At 44.5% G+C, this 14,324-nt stretch overlaps 1 protein-coding gene and 1 long non-coding RNA gene across 5 annotated transcripts in view; one reads left to right on the top strand and one right to left on the bottom strand.

Annotated features, from left to right (window-relative positions):
* The window catches only part of ACSS3 (acyl-CoA synthetase short chain family member 3), a 127,005-nt gene extending 117,129 nt beyond the window's left edge, over positions 1–9,876 (bottom strand). For all 3 annotated transcript variants that reach the window (XM_006118478.5, XM_025182327.3, XM_025182328.3), the window contains exon 1: positions 9,456–9,876. In XM_006118478.5, coding sequence (XP_006118540.3) covers positions 9,456–9,736 — 281 coding nt within the window. In that variant the 5' untranslated portion in view covers positions 9,737–9,876. The remainder of the gene's footprint in view (positions 1–9,455) is intronic.
* Positions 9,877–10,144: 268 nt separating this feature from the next.
* LOC142829957 (uncharacterized) overlaps positions 10,145–14,324 on the top strand; it is a 104,646-nt gene continuing 100,466 nt past the window's right edge. For both annotated transcript variants that reach the window (XR_012904928.2, XR_012904935.2), the window contains exon 1: positions 10,145–10,281. This is a non-coding gene — a long non-coding RNA (uncharacterized LOC142829957). The remainder of the gene's footprint in view (positions 10,282–14,324) is intronic.

Below are 14,324 nucleotides of genomic sequence, written 5' to 3'. Positions count from 1 at the left end.
AGTTGGTAGAACAAGATTCTGGAAATCAGGGCTATTATTTTTTAGTTTGCTCTTTGTATTCCTCTGTGTGCTTGTGTCTGCACATAAGATAAATTTTAAAAACAACAAGTATATAGTCTGGTAGCACTTTGAAGACTAACAAAACATGTAGATGGTATCATGAGCTTTTGTGGGCATAGCCCACTTCTTCAGATGACCATGCTAAAGATGGTCATCTGAAGAAGTGGGCTGTGACCACAAAAGCTCATGAAACCATCTACATGTTTTGTTAGTCTGGTAGCACTTTGAAGACTATTTGTTGTTTAAGTTTATCCTGTACAAACTAACCCCTGAAGCTCTTGTATAGAAGGTATTTGTTAACTGGTGGGTGCAACGGTGGCACACATCAAACAAGTGCACATTACTTCAATATTGGTACACAAGACAGAACTCACTCCACTCATGGATGGAAAAACTTAGAGGGAACACTGGTGGCAACAACTACTTTCTTCACAGTGCCCACCATTGTTGCTCACAAGTTTAAAGTACAACCACACATCTTTCAAAATGGCACTTGGTCCATTCCCTTCAAAGTAATTGTAATTTACCTCTTCCATCCAAGCAAACTGGAAACTACAATTCCCAGAATGCCCAGCAAGCTATTGCAACATACTGCAGCCTGTTGCTGTGTGATTCATAGACTTGAAGGAAGCCTTACTGCCATGCTTATATGCATGTGTCCTTGCCTCCCAATTAGGCCCCATCAGAGTCCATCCTAGTGGCATCACTGGTGCTAGGCTAGAACGTACTGCTGGCTGCCTCAAGCCAGTGTACAGGGGGTTGTCTGGCCTGGGTCTAAGGGAGGTTCCATAGCAAACTTCTAGGAGGCATTTCTAGAGGCAGATGTACGGGCTTTCTTGTGTACAGCTGAAAAGGACTGGCAGATACTGCACCATGATGCTCCCAAACAGCAAAGGCAGTTTGGATGTTCATTACTGATTAAGAAGCTGAGCTGACAAAGACTTGACATCTTCACACATCAAACTCAAATTCCCCATAAACGTCTCTAGAAGTTTTCCAGTTATCCATTATAGTAACTTCCATCTTCTCCATCTAATATCAATTCACTTCCATTTTAGTACTTAACTCCACTAGATTTAGGGAAAACTGAATCCACAGTATCTGATTTCAGCAACGAGGAGAAAAAGCTTTAAGAATTACCTGTATTACGAAGATGAAGTAAATCATCATATTGTGCTAAACGGCACTAAAATTTCTATTTTTCCCTCAGTGGGTACACATGCGGATCTGGAAGGAGGGTTAACAAAAAGAGTGAAAGTAAGGGGTACAGACCCTCATGATTCAGGACACAAGACAACCATTAACTGTCTGGGGTCAGTTACAAAGTTCTTCTACAAGCAGGCCATTCTGTAACTGTCCATTACAAGATTTCTTGCCCCTTCCCCAGCATTTGGCACTTTCTAATGTCAGAAAAAAGATACTTGGAATTGATGGACAGCTGGTCTAATCAGATATGGAAAGTCCTGTGGAACCTCAATCACTTTTGTAAAGCAATTCACACTGGAGTGGGGAGGAAAATAATTCTTTTGGACTCCTGGAAAGAAGTAGTAAACCCATTCAAGGTCCCCTACTCTGTCAAATTCTTATAATTAACGTGAGATCAAAGGTGTCACAATCTGCCAAAAGATATTAAAGAATGAGCACAGATTGCTAGAAGGAACTATCCAGTAATAGAGCTCAATATTGCCTATATTCTAAATATTGCCATGTCTAAAATCCTGTTGGCCCCATGCTCGGAATGCCAGCCAGATATGATCTGTTATTTTCTGAAAAAGAAGAGAAAAAAAATACTTGCAACTAGAAAACAAAACAGGTTTAAGACAAACTATTTACTTCACTGTCACACTCTCAAAGAATTTTTCTGACTTTATTGATGCAACAGTGGAGAAAGCATTAAGTTTAAAATCAGTGATTTTTTTTTACCACCATACCAAAGCCACCTCTTTAAAAGTAGTGCTCTGACCAAGACAATTCTTCCTCAATCTACATATTTAACTAGGGTTTGGTACCAGTGTTTCCTCTTTTTCCATCCATATGCAGAATAAATGTATGTGCACTGAGATGTGTGCAGATATGCACTACCAATAGAAATATGTACTGTGGGTGCTCTGCTATTCAACAGACTGAATTTGCATTTGAATCTTTGAGTGGTCACCCAAGTGCTCAGCTTACACGGAACACTGTTTAGAAGCCTTTTTCCATATATGTTCATAGATGTAGCAGCTACTAGTGTCTGACGGGTCCTTATAAGTTACCAACTACAGGCAGTCCCCGGGTTACGTGGATCCGACTTATGTCGGATCCCTACTTAAGAACGGGGTGAGGGAAGCCCGAACTAGCTGCGCCCCCCCCCCAGCAGACTGCCAAGACGCGCTGTGGCGGTCCTGCCACCCGCATCCTCCGCAGAGAGAAAAGCTGCTTCGCGTCTCCCTGGTCTGCTGGGGTGGTCCCCCCAGCAGACTAGGGAGATGCGGAGCAAAGCCGCAGAGGACACGGGCGGCGGGACCGTGGCGCGTCTGGGCGGTCCCGCCGCCCGCGTCCTCCGTGGCGAGAAAAGCTGCTCTGCGTCTCCCTGGTCTGCTGGGGGGGGGGGGGGACGGGGCACAGCTAGTGCGCCCCCCCACCCCACCCCAGCAGACCAGGCTTTTCTCGCTTCTGGTCAGTTTCAGCAGCGGCTGAATCAGGACGCCTGGGGTAGAGCAGCTGAGGAAACTGAATAAAAGATTACACAGGCATAAACTAGGCACATTTGAATCAGTTTAGCTATAGTTTCAAAAGTCTTTACTACTTTTGGGTGTCACTCACCACAGCACTCCAGAGGGAGCTCAAATGTGATGTCAGCCAGAGTAGCAGAGGCACTCTGACCACATGCTCATGCTTGTGGGAATACACTGTCACTGAGGTGGCATAAGTCTGACTTCACCAATAGAGGTGATTGACTATATCACAGAGAGTCTCTGGAAGATAAATCTTGCCAGTCTTACACCTCCTTTATGCTACCAGGGTGTATACAATGAACATGGCTCTCAGCCCTCCATTATCAAAAATGTTGAGTACCCACAGTTTCAAATGAAGTCCCCAGGAACTCCAAGTACTCAGTAGTTTTGAAAATCAGGTCCTGCGTGTCGAGTTGGGCACCCAAATAGGAGACATTCAAAATTAGTAGGCACTTAATGCTGGCTGTACAATATGAAATGTCTCCATAAAGGTTTGGTTAAGTATTAACTGAACTATTACAATATATCAACAGGTGTGTTGAAGCAAAACTCGTGAAGTCATTCTGCCGCTCTACTCTGCACTAGTTAGGCCTCAGCTGGAGTACTGTGTCCAGTTCTGGGCGCCACTTTCAAGAAAGAAGAAAGGGTGGAGAAATTGGAAAGGGTACAGAGAAGAGCAACAAGAATGATTAAAGGTCTAGAGAACATGACCTATGAAGCCAGGCTTCATGAACTGGGCTTGTTTAGTTTGGAAAAAAGAAGATTAAGGGGGGACATGAGAGCGGTTTTCAAATATCTAAAAGGGTGTCACAAGGAGGAAGGAGAAAATTTGTTCCTCTTGGTTTCTGAGGACAGGACAAGGAGTAATGGGCTTAAAGTGCAGCAGGGGAGGTTTAGATTGGACATTAGGAAAAAATTCCTAACTGTCAGGGTGGTCAAATATTGGAATAAATTGCCAAGGGAGGTGGTGGAATCTCCCTCTCTGGAGAGATTTAAGAAAAGGTTAGATAGACATCTGTCAGGGATGGTGTAGACGGAGCTTGGTCCTGCCTTGAGGGCGGGGGGCTGGACTCGATGACCTCTTGAGGTCCCTTCCAGTCCTATTATTCTATATATACACACACACACACACACACACACACACACACACACACACACTGAAACCACTCTCACCATAGTCTCTAATGACCTCTTCCTAGCCAAAGCTCAGAACCAGTACTCCAGTACTTCATCCTCCTAGACATAGGACCCATGCTCTTTTTGCAACTGTGTCCTTCCTCGGCCTCTGACTCAAGTACTCTCATGATTCTCCTCTTACCTACCTCTCTAATTGCTCTTTCAGAGGATCTTCTACAACGACTCTCCAACTTCCTATGGGGATTCCATAGGGCTCTTCCTTTTCTTTTTCCTCTATACCAGAGCTACTCAACATACAGCCCATGGCCCATTTGTTTGCAGCCCACAGTGCACTTTGGGTTTACAAGGGGCTCAACATGCGGCCCATGGGTAGGAGCCAAAATTAAAAAAAAAAAAAAAAAAAATGGTCAGTATAATGGTTTTCTGTTGATACACATTTTAGTAGTTAAATTGCTGGACTGTCATTGCTCATTAAAGGTGTCCTCATTCAGGTGAAAATGAGGTAAATATTGCATTTTATTAATATCAGCAGAACTGACTTAAATGGGGCCTACATGCTGTGTAGTCTTGCCTTAATCTTGGTATTCATGCCCATCAGTGTGAAAAACTATTTGCATATACATTTGCATGTATATGCAACCACACTTAAGTTATGGCCCTCGGCATGTGCTGAGAGTATCATTGTAGTCCCCAGAGCTTTCAAAGTTGAGTAGCCCTGCTCCACAGCTTCTCTGGGTATGCTTATCCAGACACATTCAGCTATGCTGACAACTCTCAGTTCTGCATCTCTATTCCAGATTTATCTTTTAGCCATACTAAAATCTCATCTGGTCTCCCTGATATTTCCTCAGAGTCTCTGCTTGTGATAACAGCTAATATGGCTAAAACAGAATTCTTAGTAGATAGAAGAAAAGGCTTTGGGAGAGTGACTATCTTGGTCCTAGTGGACAACCCCACCAGCTTACCAGATCTGACACACAGACCCATAACCAAAGCACCTGACATCTCTTTCTCTAGGCCCTTGCATTCAGGTGATGTCTAAATTTTGCCAAATTCATACTGTGTAACATCCATCTACCAAGGTAGAATTCCTGCCATATTACATCTCATTTACTGCAACATCTTTTGTTTGCCTTGATGCATACAGTCTTGCCACATTCATATCCATCTAAAATACTGCTGCACAGACCCACTGCTTTGATCATATTATTCTTCTCTTTGCAGCCCTCCTCTGGCCCCTCCTTCTCTATTGGCTAAAATAGAAGCTACTGGTCTACATTTTGAAAAATCTTTCAGTGCTTACCCCTATGTCTCAGGGCATGACTCACCACCATGGTGCCTCCTGCCATTAGCACAGGAATTAGCTTTTATCTGACCACAGGGCACCTCCCTCTGGCTGGTGTCTCCCCACGTCCTCACTCCATGCTCTCCATTCCAGACCGCTCCCAGATCACAGAGACCTCTTCAGAACACTTCTCTCTGGCAGTGCCCACTATAATTATCTCTTCCCCCTTCTGGGAAGGGGTATCAGCAGTCCTTGTCTCTGCACTTTGGGATCCTCCCCACCCTGAGAACCCCCAATTCCCCTGTATCCACCTTGCCTCCATGACCAGTCATCCTCTAGCCCCTTTCCTCAGGGGCAAACTGCTGTCTGAAATAGCTACTCATCATTGTCAAGAGGGTGTGGAGCTGCTGCCTTTCCCTACCACGGCTGCTTCTCTGCAGTCCTAATAACCTCAGGCATCGCCTCAGGCTCTGCAGCCCCCATCAGTATTCATCTGCTGAAGGTCCTTAAACTGTATGGAATCATGAGCATGGAAGCAATGCTTATTAACAAACAGTTTCGCGAGATTGGTCATGTTATGAGGAGGGATGATACACGGATAGTGAAGATCATCATCTGCGGCCAGATTCTTTGTGGAAAATGCTCTATTGGCAGTCAGCATAAGAGTTATAAAGATACCTTATAGGCCAACATGAAGTCATGAGGTATATCTCACAGTTATCTGGAAATGACAGCTCAAGAAAGATTACTACAGCAGCAAACTATTGCACAAGCTCTCGTATGATTCAAGTGGCTCATCGTATTTCAACATTACAAGAAAAGCATAGGATTTGAAAAGAGTGCACTGCACCCACAAATGTGTAGTGATACCTGCAATAGGATTTGCCAATCAAGGACTGGTTTAGTCGCTCACCTACAGCATCATAGAAGATGAGATCCATCAATTGACAGCTCAGTCCACATCTGCTGTCTCTTCTCTCAAACTTAGATTGTAGGCACTTTGGGGCAGATAGCCTTGTGTTTGTATAGTACCTAATTCAACGGATTCCTGGGCCATGATTGGAGCTCTTAGGTGCTATAGTCACACACAATATATAGACACATTCACTCTGTTTCAGATAAACATGAACATATAAACTTGGATAAAAATTAACAATTGTGGAGCATATGGAAAGAGAAGGGACATTATATCATTTTGTCTAATCTCCATAAAACTCTGGCCATAGAATTTCACCAAGTTATCTTCAGGCTGAGCCCAATAACTTGTATTTGACTTGTGGCATCAAGTTAAAATGCCTTATGAAGTCCAAATATACTACATCTGTGCACTTACCTTTCTCAGTCAAACTTATCCTCTCATAAAGGAATGAAATCAGGTTTGTTTGACTAAGTCTATTTGCAATAAAACCTTGCTGACATTAATTATATTCCTATCCTTTAGCTCTCTATTGATTGAATCCAATACCAGCTTCCATTATTTTGCCCATAGATAAGGTTGGGCTAACTTTCCTATAATTAGTAAGGACATTCTACTTGCTATTTTTGAATATTGGCATGGTATTAGTATTCTATCTTATGGAACTTCCCAGATACTGCATTCCAAGATTTATTCAAAATTAACATTAGAAAGCCTCATATCTATTTTAGAACTAAGCTGTAAGTTATCCAGGCCTCCTTATTTTAAAGCATTTATCCCTTGTAAATTCTGTTTATTCTCCTCAGTTATTTTATTGCAGTGGAGAGATGCAGAACAAATAATGCTTACATTTTCATGACAAAATATTGTATATCAGCTGAACTAGTGGAAATTGAAAACTCTGAAAGATCACATGCTTGACTACCACAATTTTTAAGTTAAAGTCTAAACAAAGACTTTAATTGAGCTCACTTATGAACATAAAAAAGAGACATAAGGCATAGATTGACTAAACACACAGCTGGGACACTGTTTCAGGATTGTTTGTTTTTTATGTATATTGTACACAGTTTTTCTAGGGGAAAGCAATGGAAATTCTTGTTCTGATGTTATCTTGGCTCCCTAATATAAAGGTGTTCAATGGTGAAGTAATATTTGGAAATGTATAAAATGTAACAAATTATCTTGTAAGTTGTTTTAACTAATATCCATTAGGGTGGTGCATTGTACTATTGCCTACATATAAAACATTTTGAAGGTCAAAAAATTTCATTTGAATCAAGATTCAACAGAATGAAATGTCTTCTTTCCAGAGTACAAGTTTTTCCACAGAGTGCATATCAATGTAACAGATGAATTTATTCTCTTTTAGAAATGGTCATAATAAAAGTAACAGGATTTTAAAATATCTAAAAATGGCTTGTAATTTAATTTTTATTTAGTGTAAGTGGCATGCATTCTCTCTGTGAATGATGTAATGTTTTACCTGTAATCTCTTGTTATATACACCCTTGGCATAAACAGTACAGTAATCTTTAAATTGTGGTCTAATTTTGCTACCATGCTACAGAAAGAGCCAACAAAACACACAGGCTACGTCTACACTGGCCCCTTTTCCGGAAGGGGCATGTTAATTTCAGAAGCCGTAATAGGGAAATCCGCGGGGGATTTAAATATCCCCCGCGGCATTTAAATAAAAATGTCCGCCGCTTTTTTCCGGCTTTTAAAAAAGCCGGAAAAGAGCGTCTACACTGGCCCCGATCCTCCGGAAAAAGCGCCCTTTTCCGGAGGATCTTATTCTTCGAAGGATCTTACTCCGGAGGATCTTATTCCGGAGGATCTTACTTCGAAGTAGGAATAAGATCCTCCGGAAAAGGGCGCTTTTTCCGGAGGATCGGGGCCAGTGTAGACGCTCTTTTCCGGCTTTTTTAAAAGCCGGAAAAAAGCGGCGGACATTTTTATTTAAATGCCGCGGGGGATATTTAAATCCCCCGCGGATTTCCCTATTACGGCTTCTGAAATTAACATGCCCCTTCCGGAAAAGGAGCCAGTGTAGACATAGCCACAGAGATTTGGCATGTTTTCTAGTCAAAACAGACATTTGTTATGGCAGGTAAGTATTCCAAAGTTGCTAGTGGTGAAGATCAGGGAAGGAAACACACAGATGTGCACCAATGACCTCAGTTAAAGACTGAGACTGGAGGATGTATGTTCCCCCTCTAACACACCCGATTCCTGTTAAACATTAGGAGTATTCTCTTCTCCTCCCCACCTAGGGATGTTAGATATTGGTTAACTGAATAGTCAAGTAACCTCATGAATTCTTATCAGTTAGTCAACTATTCTACAGTCCCAGGGGGGCGGGGGCGGGGCCAGCAGCCACTGTATCAGAGGCAGCAGCACAAGGTGCCAGACAGGAGCTGGTCCACAAGCTGAGCTAGTTTAGAAACCAGCTTCACTTGTTGACTGACTGCCTGTCACCTAGTGCTGTTGCCTCTGATAAAGAGACTGCAGTGCGGAGTTGGGTTGCAGCAGCCCCTGTCTAAGGGGGGAGGGGGGAAGGAGTCTGAGTTCCCCAAACCAGCATTGAGCTGGGCTGCCTGACTTCCTGGCTCCTAAAAGACTTTAAATGCAGAGTTGCAGCAGGGGTAGGTTCTGGACCCAGCATGAGCCAGAACAGAGCCAGCCTGCTAAAAAAATTTACTGACAAATATGGGGGGGGGGGGGAGGAAATGCATGTAGTCTAGAGCATTAACCTAACGCTTTTGCTTATCAATTAATCAACTACACTATTACAGCCATATCCAGACTACCACATGCACAAACTCACCCTGGGCCCTCCTCACAGGCTAAGGATACTTACCACTTCTCCCTCAAGGGACCACCCTGCTCCTCCCCACAGGCCCCCCCCCATATAGTCTAGACTCTAGAGCATGGGTTCTCAAACTGGGGGGGCGGTGAAGAAATTCCAGGGGGGGCACGAGACGACCCAGCCACACCCTCATCAATCCCACCCCAACTTTTGCTACTTTTTGGGGGGAGGCATGAGGGTTTCTCAAAAATCAAGGGGGCATGATGCAGAAAAGTTTAGGAACCACTGCTCTCGAGGCAGTAGCTCTTCTCCCCACACACTTATCTGACCCCCATTAGAGATTTGGGGGACACTGACAGCTCGCCACACACACCAGGACCCCACTTGGGACGTTCTCTTCCCTCCAGGCCCCCACGGTAAGCTTGGGGAGGTCACTGGGCTCCACCCCCCAGGTCTGCGCGCCCGCCGGCCTCTGGCGCCTCCAGCTGCAGCTCCGAAGGCGCCCCTAGAGGCGGGGGAGTTGCTCACCAGGAGGCAACCAGCGGGTTGCTCCTCTCCACGGTTTTGACCCAGGGCTTGTACCACTGGATCTGCCCGGCAGCTTCTCTCCACAACTTCTCGGGCTCCTCCAAGGCGGCCCTGAACACTCGCTCGTACGCGCCCTCCGGGACTGCCCGCCCGACAGCAGAGAAACAGCGCGGGGCAGCGGGAGCTCTCCCCTCACCCCGCGGGGCTGGCCCTCTCCACCAGCCACTGCCCCAGATCGTGCCGCGGCCGAGGAGCCGTGTCGCCAGGCGCCCCAGGTCCATAGTGGTGTTGCTCTGCGAGCCTGGCCGGTCCCGAGTGGCTGGGGAGCGGCTTCATCTGACTTGCCAGCAAGCCGCTAGAAAGAGCCGAGGTGGATCCCCCGCCTGCAGCCTGCGCCTCGCGTGCAACAGGTCTGCAGGCGCCCAAATGCCGAGTCCAGCCCGGGCTTTGCTCCTGCCGCTTGGCCAGCCTCGCAGATGGCCAGGGGCCAGGTGGGTCCGATTGCACAAGCCTGCGCGCCTCTGTTAACCAGCGCCGGGTGCGGGCAGAGCAACACCGACCTTCCTGCTTCCACCGCCCTGCCTCGGCACAGACTGACCCCCACGCGCGGTCTGACCCTTAGTACAGCTCCTTATACGGCCCCTTCCCGCTAGCACGTGGAGGCACTTGACATAGTTTCGAGGCGCCAACAACATGTCCCGCAAAGCAGGAGCGTGCACCCTGTAGCCTTTCTACCCTCATCACCTGCGGCCCACAGGGAAGCCTCCAACCAGCAGAAGCAGCAGTGCTGGGCTTCGCAGAGCTGCCAGCCTTGAGAGACCATAAGGTAGATGAATGCAGCTTTGCATAGATCTGTTCCGATGTACGCTGGTGCCTAGCCAATCTCCCCCCCCCCCTCCATCACTATCAATAAACCCAAGTATTCAAAGTAGGAATAAGAGCCTCCGGAAAAGGGCGCTTTTTCCGGAGGATCGGGGCCAGTGTAGACGCTCTTTTCCGGCTTTTTTAAAAGCCGAAAAAAGCGTCGGACATTTTTATTTAAATGCCGCGGGGGATATTTAAATCCCCCGCGCATTTCCCTACTACGACTCATGAAATTTACATGCCCCTTCCGGAAAAGGGGCCAGTGTAGACGTAGCCTAAATGTTCCCTCTTTTCTTCTCCTCCCTCCCCCCCCCCCATCATCAAAACCTACTGCTCAGCTTTGTAGGCCTGGAGTGGGAGTACATGCTTATTATAAAGTGACCAGAATTTGAAACTGTGCGAGGAGGACACTGAGTTGACAAAAAAAGCATACTTGTATATTAGGGTTGCCAGATGGTCTCGCAAAAAGTACCCCACAGCCAGTATTTTTTGGTCAAACAAAAAAAAAAAGGAACGTGGGATAGGGATTTTTTTTGGCAAAGTAGGACAAGAAGGACAATTTTTTTCAAAGGAGGACATAATTATTGGGGCGGACAAGCCCTTCAAAAGGAGGACGTCTGGTCACATTATTAGGAGGATTAGCAGGGGGGGGGTTGCAGAGTGATCCTGCATTCATTCCACAGCTCCCATATTGCACCTAGTGCATAGGGCTTAGTAACCTGATGCCTGGAACATGGGCTCACTGAATCACTCAGATTTTACCTGATCCCCTGACAGGAGAGTTGTGGGCAGCCAGGCCAAAGGTGAATGCATTAATTCCCATTTGAATCTATTCTTTCCCCACTGCACATTCCCTTCCTTCTGGCCAGATAAGGAGCAAGCTCTTGGGTTGCTTGAGGGCAATCTACCCATCCTCACCTGTGGTCATGAACTTTGGGTAATGACCAAAAAGATGAAATTGTGGGTACAAGGAGCAGAAATGAGGTTTCTCCTCAGGGAAGCTGGGCTTACTGTCAAGAAAGGGTGAGGAGCTCCACTATTCCAGAGAGCTTCAAAGGAAAGACACTACTCCTCTGGATCAAGAGGAGGAAGCTGATATGGGCTGGGCACCTGATAAGGATGCTTTCTGGTAGGCTTCCTTTGGAACTCTACCAGACAAGTCCCACTGGGAGGAGGACCAGAGTTCCATCCAGGACACTTTGGAGAGATTATATCTCCTGGATGGCTTGGGAACACGTGGGAATCCCTCAGGAGGATCTGGAACCAGTTACAAGAAAAAGGATGTCTGTTGATCCCTACTGTCCGTGCTATCACCAGGAAAAGTGGCACAAAAGGAAAAAAAAATTACAGATCAAACTAGGTATATTTGTATGTCAACAAATCAAAATAGCCACAAATATTTGTAACATTCGCGATTAACTTGAGGGTTATATTAGGTGACTACAGGTATTGTTCAATGACTAAACTTGGTACATGTCAGTAAGTTACATAACTGGTAAATGAATAAACTGATCAAAGGAAATAGTCTATTTACCCACTATAAGAGGGAAAACATTAACCTAATACATCTTCAGTCTGGACTGAATGTGGTGAATAGGATTGGACTAATAAATGGTCTCATTTGGGTCCAACCCCCTCTCCTCATCCCATCATCTCCCCCCAGAAAAACAAACTACCACTCTTTAGAGACCAATAATGGTGCTTCTGTTTCCTAAAGCAAACAAAACTGCATTTTCATGATGAGTAATGCCAAGAGGCTCCCAATATGCTATACTACATAAATAACAAATAGATTGTCTGTGCCTTAAAGAGCTTACAATGCAAGTAAAAATTGTTCAGTAGATTTTCTAAAAGAACTCTACACATTTAAGGTCCCAGTGTATATGGTGGAAAGACTGGAGAATTCCATCAAAGCAAAGGAGTCAGAATGGCATATCTGAGTCACTAAGGCTATATCTACACTGCTTCCCTCTTTGGCAAAAGCCTATGCAAATGAAGCGTTGATTAGCATATTGCAGCACTTCATTTGCATAATTAATTAGGAGGCCCTTTTGCACAAGAGATTTTTGTGCAAAAAGGCGCCATCTACACAGCGCCTTTTTGTGTATAAACCCCCTCTTGCGCAAGAGCCATTCTTTCTGAAAAAATTAGGAAGAACGGCTCTTGCACAAGAGGGGGTTTTGTACGAAAAGGTGCTGTGTAGACGGCTCATTTTTGCGCAACAACCTCTTGCGAAAAAGCAGCTCCTAATTAATTATGCAAATGAAGTGCAGCAATATGCTAATCCATGCTTCACTTGCATAGACTTTTGTGGAAGAGGGAAGCTGTATAAACATAGCCTAAGAGGCTGAACCTTGGAATGCTGTGCCATCTATTCTACACCATTTTGCAGATACTCTTTATAAAATATTAGAGAGAGTGGGGTTGAAGAAATAGGCAGGGATTGAAAGATTATACAGATCCTCTAGCCAAAATACCTCAAGTAACAGGAGCACAGGGGTTATGAATATGTCTTCAGCCCTGAGATTGGTAATCATTTATGGATTTGCTGAGAGTGAATCAAAGAAAGTATTTAATTCCTTCCAAGTGTCCATGGAGAATACTTGCACGTGACTTAGTTATTCAGTTATCAGCTAATCTTGCTCCCCTTTAAAGCAACAGAAATTTTGTTATTGATTTCAATTAAAACAGAATAGGGCCCATAAATATATTTGGTCTTCAGATACCAAGGGAAGCGTTGTGTTGGCTGAGCATAGCAACATTAATACTTGGGTTAGTGTACAGGCAGCTGAAACTCTCTTCATCTTATGTCTCAATTTCTGCAACATCATTTTCTCTGGCCTTAAATGCTTTCTTGCACTACTCTTTCCTTCCCCATCCCCTCTCTTTGTCTGCTACTTATCTGAAGAAGTAGGTTGTGCCCACAATAGCTCATGATACCATGTACATTTTTGTAAGTCTCCAAGGTGCTGCGGAACTATTTGTGTTTTTAATTTTTTTTCTTATACTATTGACATCCATTCAGAATGCTGCTGCAAAGATCATTTTCTAACCTTAGCATGTCTCTTTGATTCTATCACTCTCTCCTTTGTATCGCTTCATAGCTTGCTATTTGTCTTCACTTTCAAAACCCTTCACAATGAATCTCCACTTGTTCTAATCTTTCTAATTCTCATCAAAAAGGCAATTCCTACCTCTGATTGGTCCATGACACTAGCCTCCACCACTTGCTAGTTACATTTTCAAATAAAGCACCTTTGTGCTTTTTCCCAAGATGCCCTTATGCTTGAGAGAAGTTTCCAATAAACAACCACAAAAAAAGCCCTCCTTCAAACTATCCTTTGATGTGAGGCCCACAAAGAGGTTGACAACAGTTAAATTACTCATGTGCTCAGACTAGTGCCTGATCAAAGTTCTCATTCCCTTGTACCCGCACCTCTTTTTTTATTTGTCTGATGTCTCTTGTCTTCTGCTTAAGCTCTCCGAGACAAGAAGTATCTTTCTTTGGTGTTTGTACAGCACCTAATGCAGAGGTGTCCGGTTCCATGATGAGGGCTCTAAAGTGCTATGATAATACAAATAATAAATAGTTGTACCAAACAATAAATATGTGTGCACACAGAGTCTCAGTTAAAAATGAACAAGGACTATCTTCTGTGTTTGCACAGTGTGTAGCACAATAGGGTCTTTATTCATGACTGGGGCTCCTCAGTGCTATAGTCATAATAATGCATCATAACTTGTATTGAACCCAAGCATGTGACACATGGACAAAACAGCTGAATTCTGCAAGTTCACTTTTAGAGAGGTCTCTCTGCAAGCACTTCTACCCCAGAGACTGTAAGCATTGCTAGACAGATAAGGTGCTTGCAATAACATAAGAATATAATATAAAACCATAAGAATGGCCATACTGGATCAGACCAAAGATCTAGTAGTAACGTTAGTTTGAACCAAGGGGTTTCGTTCGAACTAACGCATCCTGGCACGCACTTTCACTTTCGA

The sequence above is a fragment of the Pelodiscus sinensis genome, chromosome 1 (genome assembly GCF_052426305.1).
Source record: "Pelodiscus sinensis isolate ZL-2025 chromosome 1, ASM5242630v1, whole genome shotgun sequence".
Lineage (NCBI taxonomy): Eukaryota > Metazoa > Chordata > Testudines > Trionychidae > Pelodiscus > Pelodiscus sinensis.
This window is presented reverse-complemented; position numbering and strand designations above follow the sequence as displayed.